The 18782-nt window shown below is 41.8% G+C and overlaps 1 protein-coding gene across 1 annotated transcript; it reads right to left on the bottom strand.

Moving 5' to 3' along the window:
* Nucleotides 1-1201: 1201 nt before the first annotated feature.
* LOC311108509 (cholesterol 24-hydroxylase-like) lies at nucleotides 1202-17899 on the bottom strand. The gene is made up of 15 exons (XM_084151144.1): nucleotides 17621-17899; nucleotides 17295-17372; nucleotides 17110-17191; nucleotides 16824-16897; nucleotides 16511-16597; nucleotides 12570-12708; nucleotides 12178-12291; nucleotides 11726-11888; nucleotides 11462-11527; nucleotides 11260-11332; nucleotides 11080-11164; nucleotides 8202-8312; nucleotides 6527-6615; nucleotides 2056-2122; nucleotides 1202-1880 (listed from the first exon to the last, which is right to left on the bottom strand). Exons 1-15 carry the CDS (start codon nucleotides 17767-17769, stop codon nucleotides 1725-1727), a joined length of 1533 nt encoding a protein of 510 aa, XP_084007270.1. The 5' UTR covers nucleotides 17770-17899; the 3' UTR covers nucleotides 1202-1724.
* Between the last annotated feature and the right edge of the window lie 883 nt (nucleotides 17900-18782).

Below are 18782 nucleotides of genomic sequence, written 5' to 3' on the forward strand. Positions count from 1 at the left end.
GTGTACATCCAAGAGACAGCTGTGCTGCCCTGATCTGAGCCGATTGCAATTTTCCTAAGTCCTTTTTTGTGGCACCTGACCAAACGACTGAACAGTAGTCCAGGTGCGACAAAACTAGGGCCTGTAGGACCTGCCTTGTTGATAGTGCTGTTAAAAAGGTAGAGCAGCGCTTTATTATGGACATACTTCTCCCCATCTTAGCTACTGTTCTATCAATATGTTTTGACCATGACAGTTTACAATCCAGGGTTACTCCAAGCAGTTTAGTCACCTCAACTTGCTCAATTTCCACATAATTTATTTCAACATTTAGTTGAGGTTTAGGGTTTAGTAAAGGATTTGTCCTAAAAATACAATGCTTTTAGTTTTAGAAATATTTAGGACTAACTTATTCCTTGCCACCCAGCTCGTCCCCTGGGAAGGTGCTGCTCTCAAAATGGTGGCCACTGGTCCGGGAACAGCTCAATAGGATTACAACGCCAGTACGGAAGGGACTGGGAAGTAGGGGGGGGGGGGGGGGTTATGGACCTTGAAGAAAGTCTTTAAGTGTTGCAGTCACTTCAGTCGCTGTTGTAACTGACATGTATAGAGTTGAGTCATCCACATACATAGACAGTCTGGCTTTACTCAAAGCCAGTGGCATGTCATTAGTAAAGACTGAAATAAGTAATGGGCCTAGACAGCTGCCCTGGGGAATTCCTGATTCTACCTGGATTTTGTTGGAGAGGCTTCCATTAAAGAACACCCTCTGTGTTCTGTTAGACAGGTAACTCTGTATCCACAATATAGCAGGTGGAGTAAAGCCATAACACATATGTTTTTCCAGCAGCAGACTTTAATCAATAATGTCAAAAGCCACACTGAAGTCTAACAAAACAGCCCCCACAATATCATCAATTTCTCTAAGCCAATCATCAGTCATTTGTGTAAGTGCTGTGCTTGTTGAATGTCCTTCCCTATAAGCATGCTGAAAGTTTGTCAATTTGTTTACTGTAAAATAGCATTGTATCTGGTCAATCCATTTTTTCCAAAAGTTGACTAAGGGTTGGTAACAGGCTGATTGGTTGGCTATTTGAGCCAGTACTATTCTTAGGTAGCGGAATGACTTTTGCTTCCCTCCAAGCCTAGTATATATAGTAAATGCTCTCCAACAGAGGCACTGTGGTAATTTTGGTTAGGAAATTCATCAAATAAGTTAATATATACTTTATAAAGCTCTTTATATAATGTGATAAATTGTATACTGCATAGTAACATCATGATAAGAGTGTATTAAACAACAAGGAATCGGTACAAATACAAACACTCCTATGTCAGGTCTGTCCTAGTTACTCTTCATCAAATAGAACCCTTATATTTAAGATATTATTTCACCATTGATTTAAAAAAATAAACAACTGTTCAAAATCTATTTTCAGAGAACTGAAAGTGAATTCTTATTGTTTTGGTGAGTTTTGGATTACTGTCATTGTTTTGTTTTGGTGTTTGATTGTTTTCTGTTTCCTTGTTTCATTTTGAAAATACAAATGTTTGAACACAGGTACAATTTGTTTATGATGTTGACCTGAAACAAGAAAAAAAAAAATAAGATATCTAAAAATCAATTTTCATTAGAAATAGCTAGATATTTTATAAGGCAGAGGCCATTTGCCCCACTAGGAACTATAAGGAATAAGACAAGTAAGTTATAGAGAAGTGCTAGTCATGTTCAGGTCCCAGTCAGGTCAGGCTGTGGGTGTCTGTCCTCGGTGTTTGATGTTACACACCACTCCACTCTTTGGTCTCAAAGTCCCAGTGTCCAGGATGTCAAAGGACTGGCCAGGCAGCAGGCTGAAGTCAAACCTCTGGAGCAGCTTGGCCATCACTACCTTCGCCTCCATCTGTGAACAACAGATCTCTTTAAAAGGATGACAAATATGGTGTTCTCAACTATTAAAAAGTATATATTGGCGGCAGTAGTCCAGGAGTAATCTAACTAGGATGGATGATAGGACCAGCACAGAGCACTCCCAAATCAAGTTGTTTCAATGTATTTTCTATGGACAGTCTGCTCACCTGTGCGAAGCTCTGTCCCAGACATGAGCGTGGTCCCAGGGCGAAGGGGTAGTAGCAGTAATAGGGCCTTCAGGACAGAAACAAACACAACATGTCTGTTATTTACGCATCTGTTGCTCATTAAGAAAAACGAGATGGATCGATGTGGCAGTTACTGATGTTTGTCCCCCATAAGACACCATAGTAACAAAGCCAGTATCACTTCCTCAAAATAGTCAGATTGAATCCAAGTTAACTCAAGAAATCTGTAATTAATCGTGGTTTTTGTCGACAAGGTTTTAGTCACGCAATTTTACATCTAGCCAATGTGTTTAGTGCAGTATTTCTCAAGTAAGAAATGCACGACATGTTGTCTTATGTAAACAAAGTCCGATCCGCTGCGCTGCTGGGCAGGTCTGTCTCACTGTGTGTGTGTTCTGCCGTACCATCGGATAGAGCCAATCACCACAGCGTTTTATCCTGTGTTAGTGGGAAAGTGGGCACTGTCGAAATCAAAACCCAACCCCCATGTAAGTCATGACGAACTCTGACTTTATGACCAAAGGTAGCCCTTTCCTGCAATCAATGTTCAAAAGTGCCCTCTTTGGCCTCATGGGTGGAATATTATTAATATTTCTCATAATTTCATAATTAATATATATATACTTCTTTAATGAAAATCTTGTGTTTCTATGTTTTGTTATGTTTCAGTCTTCTGTGATGTAAACTCAGCAAAAAAGAAATGTCCCTTTTTCAGGACCCTGTCTTTCAAAGATAATTTGTAAAAATCCAAATAACTTCACAGATATTCATTGTAAAGGGTTTAGACACTGTTTCCCATGCTTGTTCAATGAACCATAAACAATTAATGAACATGCACCTGTGGAACGGTCGTTAAGACACTAACAGCTTACAGACGGTAGGCAATTAAGGTCACAGTTATGAAAACTTAGGACACTAAAGAGGCCTTCTACTGACTCTGAAAAACACCAAAAGAAAGATGCTCAGGGTCCCTGCTCATCTGCGTGAACGTGCCTTAGGCATGCTGCAAGGAGGCATGAGGACTGCAGATGTGGCCAGGGCAATAAATTGCAATGTCCGTACTGTGAGATGCCTAAGACAGCGCTACAGGGAGACAGGATGGACAGCTGATCGTCCTCGCTGTGGCAGACCACGTGTAACAACACCTGCACAGGATCGGTACATCCGAACATCACACCTGCGGGACAGGTACAGGATGGCAACATCAACTGCCCGAGTTACACCAGGAACGCACAATCCCTCCATCAGTGCTAAGACTGTCCGCAATATGCTGAGAGAGGTTGGACTGAGGGCTTGTAGGCCTGTTGTAAGGCAGGTCCTCACCAGACATCACCGGAAACAACGTCGCCTATAGGCACAAACCCACCGTCACTGGACCAGACAAGACTGGCAAAAAGTGCTCTTCACTGACGAGTCGCGGTGATGATTGGATTCGCGTTTATCGTCGAAGGAATGAGCGTTACACCAAGGCCTGTACTCTGGAGCGGGATCGATTTGGAGGTGGAGGGTCCGTCATGTTCTGGGGCGGTGCGTCACAGCATCATCGGACTGAGCTTGTTGTCATTGTAGGCAATCTCAACGCTGTGCAATACAGGGAAGACATCCTCCTCCGTCATGTGGTACCCTTCCTGCAGGCTCATCCTGACATGACCCTCCAGCATGACAATGCCACCAGCCATACTGCTTGTTCTGTGCGTGATTTCCTGCAAGACAGGAACGTCAGTGTTCTACCATGGCCAGCAAAGAGCCTGCATCTCAATCCCATTGAGCACGTCTGGGACCTGTTGGATCGGAGGGTGAGGGCTAGGGCCATTCCCCACAGAAATGTCCGGGAACTTGCAGGTGCCTTGTTGGAAGAGTGGGGTAACATCTCACAGCAAGGACTGGCAAATCTGGTGCAGAACATGAGGAGGAGATGCACTGCAGTACTTAATGCAGCTGGTGGCCACACCAGATACTGACTGTTACTTTTGATTTTGACCCCCCTTTGTTCAGGGACACATTATTCAATTTCTGTTAGTCACATGTCTGTGGAACTTTTTCCAGTTTATGTCTCAGTTGTTGAATCTTGTTATGTTCATCCAAATATTTACACATGTTAAGTTTGCTGAAATTAAACGCAGTTGACAGTGAGAGGACGTTTCTTTTTTTGTTGAGTTTATATAGTGTAATATTGGGATATAAACTTAAAATTGAATACATTTCAACTCTATATCTGACATGATACAGGTGTCTTCTTTTTTGTAAGCCCATAACCATGTGTGTGAGGTGTTGTCACACCCTGGCTCTGGGACTCTATATGTTGAGCCAGGGTGTGTATATTCTATGTGTTGTGTTTCTATGTCGGGATTCTAGTTTTGTATTTCTGTGTTGGCCAGAGTGGTTCCCAATCAGAGGCAACGAGTGTCAGCTGTTGCTGGTTGTCTCTGATTGGGAGCCATATTTTTACAGGCTGTTTTCCCACAATAGTTGTGGGATCTTGTTTCCAGTTGGTTTGTTCCTTTTGGTTTGTTACCGTAGGACTGCACGTATCGTTTGTTGTTTTGTTCGAGTGTTTACTCTCTTAAAATAAATATGTTTGCCGTCAACGCTGCGCCTTGGTCCACTCTCTCTAACGATCGTGACAGGTGTATGCTTTTGTTTCAAAGTAGATTTGTTTAAGACTACCAAGAATAATTCTGTGTGACCCTGATTTAGCCCACTGCAGTAAAAGGTTAACCTACTTGCACTTTTTAGTCAATTTTGTCAATGGAATAAATGTTTCTGACTAATATCGATGTCACATACAGTGCATTTGGAAAGTATTCAGACCCCTTCACTTTTTCCACATATTGCTACGTTACAGCCTTATTCTAAAATGGATTAAATTGTTTTTTTTCTCTCATCAATCTACACACAATACTGACAATAATGAGAAAGCAAAACCAGGTTTTTAGACATTTTTGCTAATTTATTACAAATAAAAAACCGAAATATCACATTTACATATGTATTCAGACTCAGTACTTTGTTTAAGCACCTTTGGCAGTGATTACAGCCTTGAGTCTTCTTGAGTATGACGCTACAAGCTTGGCACATCTGTATTTGGAGAGTTTCTCCGCAGATCCTCTCAAGCTCTGTCAGGTTGGATGGGGAGCGTCGCTGCACAGCTATTTTCAGGTCTCTCCAGAGATCGGGTTCAAGTCCGGGCTCTGGCTGGGCCACACAAGGACATTCAGAGACTTGTCCCGAAGCCACTCCTGCGTTGTCTTGGCTGTGTGCTTAGGGTCATTGTCCTGTTGGAAGGTGAACCTTCGCCCCAGTCTGAGGTCCTGAGCGCTCTGGAGCAGGTTTTCATCAAGGATCTCTCTGTACTTTGCTCCGTTCATCTTTCCCTCGATCCTGACTAGTCTCCCAGTCCTTGCCGCTGAAAAACATCCCCACAGCATGATGCTGCCACCATCATGCTTCACCCAGACGTGACGCTTGACATTCAGGCCAAAGAGTTCAACCTTGGTTTCATCAGACCAGAGAATCTTGTTTCTCATGGTCTGAGAGTCCTTTAGGTGCCTTTTGGCAAACTCCAAGTGGGCTGTCATGTGCCTTTTACTGAGGAGTGGCATCCGCCTGGCTACAACACCATAAAGGACTGATTGGTGGAGTGCTGCAGAGATGGTTGTCCTTCTGGAAGGTTCTCCCATCTCCACAGAGGAACTCTGGAGTTCTGTCAGAGTGACCATCGGGTTCTTGGTCACCTCCCTGACCAAGGCCCTTCTCCCCCGATTGCTCAGTTTGGCGGGGTGGTCAGCTCTAGGAAGAGTCTTGGTGGCTCCAAACTTCTTCCATTTAAGAATGATGGAGGACACTGTGTTCTTGGGGACCGTCAATGCTGCAGACATTTTTTGGTACCCTTCCCCAGAACTGTGCATCGACACAATCCTGTCTCGGAGCTCTACAGACAATTCCTTTGACCTCATGGCTTGGTTTTTGCTCTGACATGCACTGTCAACTGTGGGACCTTATATAGACAGGTGTGTGCCTTTCCAAATCATGTTCAATCAATTGAATTTACCACAAGTGGACTCCAATCAAGTTGTAGAAACAGCTCAAGGATGATCAATGCAAACAGGATGTACCTGAGCTCAATTTCGAGTCTCATAGCAAAGGGTCTGAATACTTGTGTAAATAAAGGTATTTCTGTTTTTTTTTTTTAATACATTTGCAAACATTTCTAAAAACCTGTTTTCTCTTTGTCATTAGGGGGTATTGTGTGTAGATTGATGAGGAAAATTGTTTTTTTAATCCATTTAAGAATAAGGCTGTAACGTTTTAAAAAATGTGGAAAAAGTGAAGAGGTCTGAATACTTTACGAATGCACTGTATGCCGTTTTCAACGAGATAATTTCTGCTTTAATCAATTAAAATGTTGTAAAGAAACAATAAAACAATAAAAACGTATCAGGTGACTTACTTGGCAGCGTCTGGATGGAACCTCTCTGGGTCAAACTTCAGCGGGTCCTCAAAGAACTTATCCAACCTTCCACAGACATATGAACTGAACTGTAAACAGACAAGATAGGGGCAAACATAAAAGATGTAAGACAGTTCAGGAAATAAAATAAAATAAAATTCCACACCCAAAATAGTTCATGAGGTGTTGACTACACTGTTAAAATGAAGTGCTTTGTAACACCAAACTGAGCTGCCACCAACTTGAAGGAGACGAAACCTTAACTTTGCTGGAGTATTGAAACACATCACCCTGAGATGTTTTGAAACATTACATGGTGTGATGTAACATCACTAAATCAAATATTGTTCAACACCTTGCCAAGGACTGGGAGCATTAACAGTAAAGGTTAAAAACAGTATTTTGGTGTTTTGAGTCCTGTCTAGTGCAGAATTAGATCCCTTTGTCTGGTGTCTTAATATTTAACATTGTGTTATGTATTTGATAATTTGCCATTATACTGTATACCATTTTGGCAGGCATTGTCAAGCACAGCGTTCAAACCACCAGCACTAACTGGAAGTTGAACTGCAAGAACTGAGGACTCTGCACTTGCCTCTTCAACTGAAAAGCAATAATGTGGGAATGGGTGCTATCCTCATTGAACGTCAATTTGACTGATGGTTTTAATATTCGTTCATCATGATACATTACACATCATGGCACAACAAACTGCTTAATACCAATGTAGAAATATCGTTTTCTTTCTTGTAGACTTACATTCATTTTTATGAAGTATATGTTTGTTTATTTTTATTTTGTCCATTTTAATTTACCCCAGAATTATTTCTTAGTGTGGCTGCGTGGTTGAGTGGGTGAAATTTCAACGAAATGTACCATCTTACTGCCCCTCCTGTTTCTAATCTGTCAAAATAAAGCATTTCTAAAAATCTGGTGGAATTCCACCAAAAATATTCTCCATAGGCCCTTATCATCAATTAATATTTAGGCTATAAAAATGTGCATTTCTAAACCATTGATTGTATGAGAAACACAGTTTTTGTGTATTGATGCTACGTTTTATATTCACTGAAACCCCAAAAAGTGTTTTCACAACACGCTCTTAAAAACACCAATATTCAGGTTGAAGAACCACTTTGGGTGTTTGAGTTCCAACATTTCTGTTTTAAAACACATTCTGTGTATTAAAACACTTAACATTGGGTTTACATTCAAACACCCAGCGCTCAGCTTAGGTGCACTACTTTTCATGGTTTCATTACAGTATCATGGTGTTTTGAGACTTTCTATTTTTACAGTGTAACAGGAAAAAAGTAAATTATAGAAGAATTCTTAAATAATTAAGAGTACATTGAGGTATGAACCATACTGGCTTGGACAAGGATACTTACTTTACTGTATTGAGGTACCACAGTGTATCACATGTTAACACCATAACTAAACTTAGAGATATTAAAGGGATACTTTGGGATTTTAATCTACTTCCCAAGAGTCAGATGAACTTGTGGATACCATTTTATGTGTCTGTGTCCAGTATGAAGGAAGTTAGAGGGAGTTTTGCGAGCAAATGCTAACTAGCATTAGCGCAATGACGAAGTCTATGGGTATCTGCTAGCATGTATCCCTTTAACATACAACAACACTCATCCACATTGATTTTGAGGTGACTACTCACGAAGCATGAGACTCCTGCTGGGACGGGGATGCCGTTGATGACGATGTCGTTGGGGATGAAACGAGAAGTGCCTGGTGCTGTAGGGTACAACCTTAGAGTCTCCTTCAAAACCTGACGGGGGAGATTATATTAATCAAACACAACATGCTGATTAACCATGTGAAGAGTTACCTGACCTGAGACTTGAACACTTACGTTAGCTCCCTTAGCTAAATCCCACTGGGAACAGACGTCAATTCAACGTCTAGTTTCGATTTACATTTGATTGAGTTGTCAACGTGAATTCAACTTGAAATCAACAAACATTGTCACCATGTCATTGGATTTTGGTTAAAAGAATGCCCTTACATTGATGACTTTTTGCAAATCCAATCAGTTTTCCAAGTCATCACATTTATTTTTTGGGTTGAAATGAAGTGGAAACAATGTTGATAATGGGATGCAATGCCTAGGCTTTAGCTCAGCCGGCTAATACAGTCTTGCAGCATGCAGACGAACCGGGATAACATCCAGTTGGTCACACAACTGCTGTTAATATAGTACAAGTATAGCATTGTATAAAATAGCATACTAGTAATTAGTATCAAATCTAATTTTATCTGTCAAATGCGCCGAATACAACAGGTGTAGACCTTACTGTGAAATGCTTACATTCAAGCCCTTAACCAACAATGCAGTTTCAAGAAAAATAACAGTTGAGAAAATATTAGTACAGGAGGGGACTAAGCACACTGAGGGGCACCCGTGTTGAGGATCAGCGTGGCAGATGTGTTGTTGCCTACCCTTACCAACTGGGGGCGGCCCATCAGGAAGTCCAGGATGCAGTTGCAGAGGGAGATGTTTAGTCCCAGGGTCCTTAGCTTAGTGATGAGCTTTGAGGGCACTATGGTGTTGAACGCTGAGCTGTAGTCAATGAACAGAATTTTCACGTAGGTTTTCCTTTTGTCCAGGTGTGAAAGGCCAGTATGTGGGGAGTGCAATAGAGATTGCGTCATCTGTCGATCTGTTGGGGTGGTATGCAATTTGGAGTGGGTCTAGGGTTTCTGGGATGATGGTGTTGATGTGAGCCAAGACCAGCCTTTCAAAGAACTTCATGGCTACAGACGTGAGTGCTACGGGTCGATAGTTATTTAGGCAGGTTACCTTGGTGTTTTTGGGCACAGAGACTATGGTGGTCTGTTTGAAACATGTAGGTATTACACACTCGGTCAGGGACAGGTTGAAAATGTCAGTGAAGACACTTGCCAGTTGATCAGAGCATGCTCTGAGTACGAGTCCTGGTAATCCGTCTGGCCCTGCAGCCTTGTGAATGTTGACCTATTTAAAGGTCTTACTCACATCAGCTACGGAGAGCATGATCACACAAAACAGCTGGTGATCTCATGCATGCTTCAGTGTTGCTTGCCTCGAAGCGCACATAGAACTCTGTAGCTCAGCTGGTATAGCACGGCGCTTGTAACGCCAAGGTAGTGGGTTCGATCCCCGGGACCACCCATACACAAAAATGTATGCACGCATGACTGTAAGTCGCTTTGGATAAAAGCGTCTGCTAAATGGCATATTATTATTATTATTAAGTAATTTAGCTTGTCTGGTAGGCTTGTGTCACTGGGCAGCTCATGGATGGGCTTCCCTTTGTAGTCCGTAATAGTTTGCAGGCCCTGCCACATTCGACGAGTGTCGGAGCCAGTGTAGTAGGATTCAATCTTAGTCCTGTATTGACGCTTTGCCTGTTTGATTGTTTGTTGGAGGGCATAAAGGGATTTCTTATAAGCGTCAAGGTTAGAGTTCAGCTCCTTGAAAGCGGCAGCTCTACCCTTTAACTCAGTGCGGATGTTGCCTGTAATCCATGGCTTCATGTTGGGGTATGTACGTAAGGTCACTGTGGGGACGACGTCATCGATGCACTTATTGATGAAGCCGGTGACTGATGTGGTATACTCGTCAATGCCATCGGATGAATTCCGGAACATATTCCAGTCTGTGCTAGAAAAACAGTAATGTAGCTTAGTATCTGCGTCGTCTGACCACTTCCGTATTGAGCGAATCACTGGTACTTCCTGCTTTAGTTTTTGCTTGTAAACAGGAATCAGGAGGATAGAATTATGTTCAGATTTGTCAAATGGAGGGTGAGGGAGAGCTTTGTATGCATCTCTGTGTGTGGAGTAAAGGTGGTCTAGAGTTATCTATTTATTTGGTTGCACATGTGACATGCTGGTAGAAATTAGGTAAGTTTCCCTGCATTAAAGTCCCCGGCCACTAGGAGCGCCGCCTCTGGATGAGCATTTTCTTGTTTGCTTATGGCCTTATACAGCTCATTGAGTGCGGTCCCGTTGGAGTTTATTCTCCAATGATTGCACGTTGGCCAATACGACGGGTTACCCACTCACCGACGAATTCTCACAAGGCATCCGGACCTGCGTCCCCTGTATCGGCGTCTCTTCTTCATGTGAATGTTGGCGATTTGGGCCTGGTCCTTCACATCAGACTCGTTAAAGAAAAAATCTTTGTCCAGTTCGAGGTGAGTAAGCGCTGTTCTGATATCCAGAAGCTCTTTTCGGTCATAAGAGACGCTGGCAGAGTGTGCGACTCTTTGTTTTTATAGCTTACAGAAACATTATGTACAAAATAAGTTACAAACAACGCAAAAAAACTCACAAAATACCACAAGTGGTTAGGAGCCCGTAAAACGGCAGCCATCTCCTCCGGCGCCATTCTATCAGCCATCGTACAACATCGTATAACGTACAACATGGTTTCTGTTTATAGATGTCAGTTCCTATTCTAAATCCTGGATCTGGTTTGTAGCTCCATTGCTGTCACTGTCACATCAATGACAAGACAGCACAAACAGACCTGGGACAGGTAGGTCATTTACCTGAGACAGGTAGGTCATTTTCCCCAGGTCGTCAAAGCTGATTTCCTGTTTCATCCCGATGACATCATCCACTTCCTGCTTCACCCTGGAGAGGTCAGAGACACTCACAAACTCAACCAACCTGTTTTTATTACAGAAATGATCAATAACCAAAATAGAAATTATGAAAACAAGTCCTACTTTGTCAATATCTCTGGCAGCCTTCCCAGTTCCATGACGGCAAAAGCTAGTTGATTGGCTGTTGTCTCTTGCCCTGTTATGATTAAAACAACAAAAGTACTGTCACTGTTGTTTCTTCAAACTTCAATTGTGTGGGAAAAACTATATTAATAAGATGGATTCATAAAAAATGAAGAATAGCACTTGTTTCAGGGAGACGTACCCGCAATGAAGAACGTCACAAAGTTGTCCAGCATAACCTCCTCATCATCGTTTGCTATGTTTTCCTCTGAAATGATGGATATATATCAGTTTACAGCATTGAGACAATAGTGCTACTGAACCTCATCAATAACAGGACTGTTTTGGCAAGCACTTGTCTCACAATTTCACATGCAGAGCCACAGGTAAAAGGTCTTGTCATGAACAGTGGCAGGAGTTGGCAAGACAGAACAAACAGAACTGGGATCAGGCTACTACAACATGCCTTTGCCAGCCGTCTTGAGGATCTGTGTGAGGATGTCTTTTGGAACGTCCTCGCCATTTTGGACGGCCATTTTCCTCTGGTTGATCCACTGTCTGCCTGTCGAACGCAGCAGCTGAACAGACTTCTTCACCTCGTTGATGAACTTCTTGTTCTTTGGGTAGAGCTAGAAATATGACATCCAACCATTTCTTTAAAGCCCATCTAGGGACTGACGCTATAAAATGCATTATGGTGCATTTAGCCACATCTTACAGGCTTCCTACTCGGAAGGATGGCAACAAGAGACTAGGGTGCATTAGACATAACTATTCATGAGTGTCAATGTTTTAACTGTATTTGTTTCTTATAAAATAGGATTTTGTTCTCATGAAACTGTAGGATTTCAAATAGATAAATGAATAAAGCCATCGTTCTTGAGAAGCATCACTAACATACTTTATGTAACTATTTACCTGGAAGGTGGAGTCTCTGAGATAGTAGACCATTCCCTTCAGACACATCTCTATGGCGTTGGGGAACGGAGTGTCACTCTCCTTCAGTAGATCCAGCTCCACTCCAAACGCCACCTACAGATTATATAAAAACAGAGGATTGACAACTTCTTACAACATGATAAGGTAAAACTCCTGGTTCTAGTTATGCTAATTGTAGCTAGCACATTGGCTTGCTTAGACTAAATTGTATATAGCTTAGGTAATGAGTGTGTTATCAGTTGTCATAAGCAAAACACAGCCTGTTATGACTATTTTACTGTCATATATAGAAACAAATGTAGCTTTATAACAGAAAGAATCAAGTGTAAGGGCAGTGTGGTGATCTGAGGGGAACAGGACGTGACTGTTACCTTAGTGATGACATCCAATGTCACACAGTTGAACAAGTGGTGCATGTTGGCAGCTGTGTTGTTGTCAGCCATGTCCGCCAGTTTATCCATCAGGTTCTCTGCCCTCTCGTTGAACGCACCCATCTGACCCCGCAGGTACCTAGCAATACACAGCAATGATGGATGGATTCTTGGTATTCTTTCTTAAAACTGCATTGTTGGTTAAGGGCTTGTAAGCATTTCACTGTAAGGTCTACACCTGTTGTATTCGGCGCATGTGACAAATCAAATTTGATTTGATTTGATGGATGAACAGATGGATGGCTGGAAGGCTTGATCAATGGAGTGATCAATGAGTCGATTGATCAATCGATTATTACATAATTACATCCTTAACCTTGTTCTGAACACCTCCAAAACAAAGGTCATGTGGTTTGGTAAGAAGAATGCCCCTCTCCCCACCGGTGTGATTACTACCTCTGAGGGTTTAGAGCTTGAGGTAGTCACCTCATACAAGTACTTGGGAGTATGGCAGTTCACTGTCCATCTCTCAGCACATATCAAAGCTGCAGGCTAAGGTTAAATCTAGACTTGGTTTCAGTGGCGGCTCCTGAAAAAATTCTCAGGGGGGGCAATTTTTCTGATGATTTAGGTGACCTACACACATTTTAAAAAATATATGTCCAGCAACAACATGAAGACAGGGGCAGCATATAAGTCAATACCAGAAGCATTTATTGACTGATCTCAAAAGTGTTGGCTTACCAGGGTTGGTGGAGCCCTCAGTTTCATCTTTGCCTCGCAAAGCTAACTCAAACACTCCGCAAAACTTCACACACTGGATTAGCCGGCTGAGGATGTGGCGGTTCTTGCTAATGTCGTAGTAAATATATTTGTTATAGTGAATATGGAATATGATATGTTGAGTAAAATGTTGTGCTAAGATCTATTTAGGTCAGGAGCTGGTTATAAGTTCTGTTCCTATCCAATAACAATGGACAAAAGGGTCCTATCTTGTCAGCCTTGTCAGCAGGTGGCCAAGGACAACACCCACGCCATAGGCCTCTCAGTTCTTCCAACTCACGAGTTCTTGCTCTGAGGACACACACACACACACACACAAACACACACACACACACATCATCACTGTTAAACACACACACACACACACACACACACACACATCATCACTGTTAAACACACACACACACACAAAAATCCCCTCTCTTAGGCTGAACATTTGAAGACAGAGAACCCGACTCAGAGCCAATGCAACAGTGACAGTAGCCTGGAGGGGACCTCGCCCAACTCATCAGGACCAATCAGAAGATCAGAACTACTAGATTCAACCTACTTCATTTATTGCATAAAATGTCTGCACACAATGTTTCGGGGCTCTCTTCAGATAATAATAATAATAATAATAATATGCCATTTAGCAGACGCTTTTATCCAAAGCGACTTACAGTCATGCGTGCATACATTTTTGTGTATGGGTGGTCCCGGGGATCGAACCCACTACCTTGGCGTTACAAGCGCCGTGCTCTACCAGCTGAGCTACAGAAAGTGGATACTCATGGATGCGCATCGCAATTGTAAAATGTCAACACAATTGGAGACACCACGTCATTTTTGGAGACATGTTATTGACAGTAAACTATTGTAGATGCGACTGCTAACTAAATAAAACATTTTAGCTGGCTAGCTAATCATCTTAGCTAAATGTGGGGCAAACAATTCAGTTATTTACCGTTAATTTGAGGGATTGGGGTGAAAGAAATCGAGTTACATAGTGATACTTTACGATATACTGTATTGACAATATCGCAATATTTTAGCGCTAGTTGGCTGTACCTGCACCAAAACACCATTATTGTTCCTTCATAGCTTGTTCTCAATCTTTTCACATTGGGAGCCAATTTGTTTTCAGCACTTTTATTTCCATGACTGATCAAAACTCGTTCTCATGGCTTTCCGATCCCTCTGCAACAGACATATGGTGCGCAATAAAATCACAGTATCGAATCGCAATACGTATAGAATCATGAGACTCGCAATGCATATATCTTATCGTGAGGTTCCTGGCAATTCCCAGCCCAAGTTCATTTGCCACAACAAATCTCTTCGCTAGCAAACGCGATGTCTTCTCCAAAACGGCAATGTGTCTCCAGCAATGTTTACTTTTTTGACGTTCTATGGCATCTCCACTTTCCAAGCATATATGACCACATGTAATATTTTGGTAAGTGATGCAAATAGTGAACTATGTAGGGCCAGGATGTAAAATATATGTAGCTGCAGCAATTTCTCTTATCTGATATGGTAAGTAATGGGGCTTAATGTATAGCTCCCTAAGAGTTTGACGAACGGGTCCGTGCACGCGATTCCAGATATCTTTACCTCTGAATAAACTGCCTTTATTATACCATATCCACCCTGTCCAAAGTCTCTACTTGGTCTCAGTTCTCCAGTAAACTTGTGATTATCAACACTAACCTCATCGTTGTGGCGGCGGACAGCTAGCCTGTATCCCTCATCCAGTTGAGTGGCAATGTTATTTTTTCGTTCGTACCAATTTTTGGAAAATCCTCGGGTGTAGGACTTTCCGCCTTTAGTAGAAACCTGTTGAATTATTAAATTTGGTCTGGGAGGTCCTAATTGTTTCGTTGCCAATTTATCTTCATTTGTTCGCCGACAAAAAGGAACTTCTTTCAAAGACACAATCCGCTCTTTTCTTAGTTACGTTCATGGTTACGTTACGTATGACGAAAGCGCGTAAGTGCAAGCCCTCAGACACCCATAGAGATTGTATTGAAAGCTCTGAAATTTGAAAAAAATAGATTTTACATGGGAGTCTATGACAGACTTCTGGGCGATTTTCAACCTGACTGAAATCGCCCCAAAAGGGGGGGGAGCCATTTGAAGCACGACTTTAGCCTGATTGGACATTACAACACTGATAACTACTGTTGCCGTGATATAATTGATTAGAAAAAAAATCCCTTCCTTTTCCCGTTTGGCAGTGCGTCGCCCATATCGCCCTATTGAACACACCGCCCCTGCTTGGTTTCCTCTATCGTAATCGCTCCTCTTTCACCCCAGCTGCCAAACTAACCCTGATTCAGATGACCATCCTACCCATGCTAGATTACGGAGACGTAATTTATAGATCGGCATGTAAGGGTGCTCTCGAGCGGCAGATGTTCTTTACTAGATGTTCGCCCCCCTATCTGAGATACCTACTGCAGCCCTCATCCTCCACATACAACACCCGTTCTGCCAGTCACATTCTGTTAAAGGTCCACAAAGCACACACATCCCTGGGTCGCTCCTCTTTCCAGTTCGCTGCAGCTAGCGACTGGAACGAGCTGCAAAAAACACTCAAACTGGACAGTTTTATCTCCATCTCTTCATTCAACGACTCAATCATGGACACTCTTACTGACAGTTGTGGCTGCTTCGCGTGATGTATTGTTGTCTCTACCTTCTTGCCCTTTGTGCTGTTGTCTGTGCCCAATAATGTTTGTACCATGTTTTGTGCTGCTGCCATGTTGTGTTGCTGCCATGTTGTGTTGCTACCATGATGTGATGCTACCATGATGTGATGCTACCATGTTGTGTTGCTACCATGATGTGATGCTACCATGATGTTGTTATGTTGTGTTGCTACCATGCTGTGTTGTCATGTGTTGCTGCCATGCTATGTTGTTGTCTTAGGTCTCTCTTTATGTAGTGTTGTGGTGTCTCTCTTGTTGTGGTGTGTTTTGTCCTATATTTTTATTTTTATTTTTAATCCCAGCCCCGGTTCGCGCAGGAGGCCTTTTGCCTTTTGGTAGGCCGTCATTGTATATAAGAATTTGTTCTTAACTGACTTGCCTAGTGAAATCAAGGTAAGAAAATACATATATATATATATATATATATATATACAAAAAATAATGTGAAATGGATAAGTGACTTACAGACTGCTGAAGGCAGGGTCCATTATTCTTCGCTGTTTGTACCACACATCATGATTCTGTGCTGTGACCAGGCCACTTCCCAAAAACCTATGGAGAAGAAGGACAACAGAGTATTTACCCTAACACTGAATCAACTGACCAGTGACCAAGTTGTCCTGTTTGAATGTCTATATGCTGTGTAGGCTACGCATGCAATAACCAGCATTAGGAGGGATTGTATTGAAATAGTTTGTACTGACCAAAACGTTGACACAATAAGTAGTAGTAGGAAGTATATTTAGATAACATTAATAAAACAATACTGAGGACTCACCTCTGTCCAAACAGGTTGAAGAGACGCTTGTAGACCAGTGAGTCTTTGGGGTACTTTGGTGACATCAGGACTTCCTGTGGAGACAAAGCAAAGTGTCAGTTTGGTTTGAAGGGGGAATTGAGGAAATTGGTTATTTTACAGCACTTTCATTTCAGAAATGAAGATGCTAAAATTTAGAATTACACTAATCTCAGTTAACCCAGAACTAGAATCTTGCTTAATTTGGTCAGATGTTTACATAGTCTGTCCATCAGAGATTATAATTATAGTAATTTCCCAGGTTTACCTTGGTGGTATCAGGACTGGTGACACACAGCATCACAACATGCAACCCATTAATACGGTACACAGGTCCATATGTCTCAGACCTGTCAAAGATGCAATAGATCTTTATTGTCCCAGGATTCACAACACCTGATTCAATGTGTGTGCGTCTGTGTGTGACCACTGCTGCTCCAGCGTTCAACTCACCATTCCAGGAATTTGTCGTGGATAACTCGACCATTGCTCATCTCACGCAGAATGGTTGGGGAATGTCCAAATATAAAACTGGGGGAGAACAAGAGACGGTTTAATCCATAACTGAAAAATAAGGATGTTATGACATGAGAGATACTTTCACCTTGTGAAAATGAAAAAGACAGGTGAAACAGCGACCCTAGCGGCTGTTGAGGTTAACTTTCACCTAGTTCCTTATCAACAAATCTGATGCATTATGTTGTCACTCAATATAGTTGAAACTAATATTTAGCTACAGCGTTTTAAAATATTATTCAAGTTAAATAATACTGACTCACCTATCCCTTGGTGGTCCCGGTATGTGATCATATTTCAGATGAATATATTTTATGTAAAGACAAAAAATGAGAAACGCGATCAAAATCAAACCAAGCAGGCATATAAGCAAATAACCGATCCAACTTGCAATCAAATGAAAAAGTGCCATATTGCCGAAGACTAGATAGCTCGCGGTGACCGTGCAAACCAGTTATGTGGTCGTTTTTTTTGACGGAATTTGGTCACAGATAGTCCTAGCAGCAGAGAGGAAGAGGCGAAGCGAGAGGGTTTACTCCGCCCAAAATCGGATCATTAATTATTATGGAGTGGCTGCGATTCCGGATATTCTGGAACCCGATTTGCCGTGACTATTGATACAGAGATTTCTGCGCATGAGCGGTAGCTGCTATCCACACCTGTTTACGTAGCTTCTGCTCAGTGTTCCCTGTTTCGGGCTGCGTAGGACATTTTACTGGCCAGAGGTTGAACAGGTACTTGTTCGGTACTTGCATGATCATTGAGTGGTTAAAGCGCAGATTGTTTTTTGCCCCATTGCAAAACTTTTTTCAGGAATTCTGGCTAGTGGCTACGATATGGCAGCAACTGTGAATATTAGCCTACATCACCATACAAAACGCAGATTGTTTTTGCTAGGGACTGCGTCCTGCTTGTTCAACCGCAATATCATTTACAACAGACAGAGAAGGTTGTATTGTCTTCAATAAAAATGTTCGTTCAAATTGCTGCAGGTTTTTATTTATTTCAGCTGTTCAGAAATATGAGGCAGAGATAGGCTACATTATCATGGTTCAGAAGAGGGTGAGTAAAGAGAGAAATGTAAAGGGAGGTGGAGTGTGAGCAGTCGCTACATAGTGTGTGTAAAATGGTCTACATTCGTTTTTGACACATTTACTCTATTGCAGACATCTTAATGCATACTTTTAAATTATATTAATTATATTATTTTAGCTTAACATAATAAATAAATAAATATATGGGCCAGGAGAAACTGTAATCCATGGTTCAGTTTTCTTTAAACAGCCTCTACAAACTTCAGCTAACCACAAGCTAACAATCAATGGAAGTGATGGGGGTGTGTGACCATTTTCTTTTTAATGGCCAAATCACCTTTAAATAACATCAAACCAAATATGGAGTTGATTTGAATTGATTTCAGGTGAT

This window comes from Coregonus lavaretus (genome assembly GCF_964263955.1).
Source record: "Coregonus lavaretus genome assembly, chromosome: 33".
NCBI lineage: Eukaryota > Metazoa > Chordata > Actinopteri > Salmoniformes > Salmonidae > Coregonus > Coregonus lavaretus.

What these genes read in the sequence shown, in the direction of transcription:
- LOC311108509 (XM_084151144.1), bottom strand. Translation starts at nt 17,769, where the DNA reads ATGGCACTTTTTCATTTGATTGCAAGTTGGATCGGTTATTTGCTTATA. An exon ending in CCGGGACCACCAAGGGATAG is followed by an intron (nt 17,373 to 17,620) that starts GTGAGTCAGTAT and finishes GTTCTCCCCCAG; the next exon opens with TTTTATATTTGGACATTCCC. An exon ending in CAGCAGGAGTCTCATGCTTC is followed by an intron (nt 6,616 to 8,201) that starts GTGAGTAGTCAC and finishes GTCTGTTTACAG; the next exon opens with TTCAGTTCATATGTCTGTGG.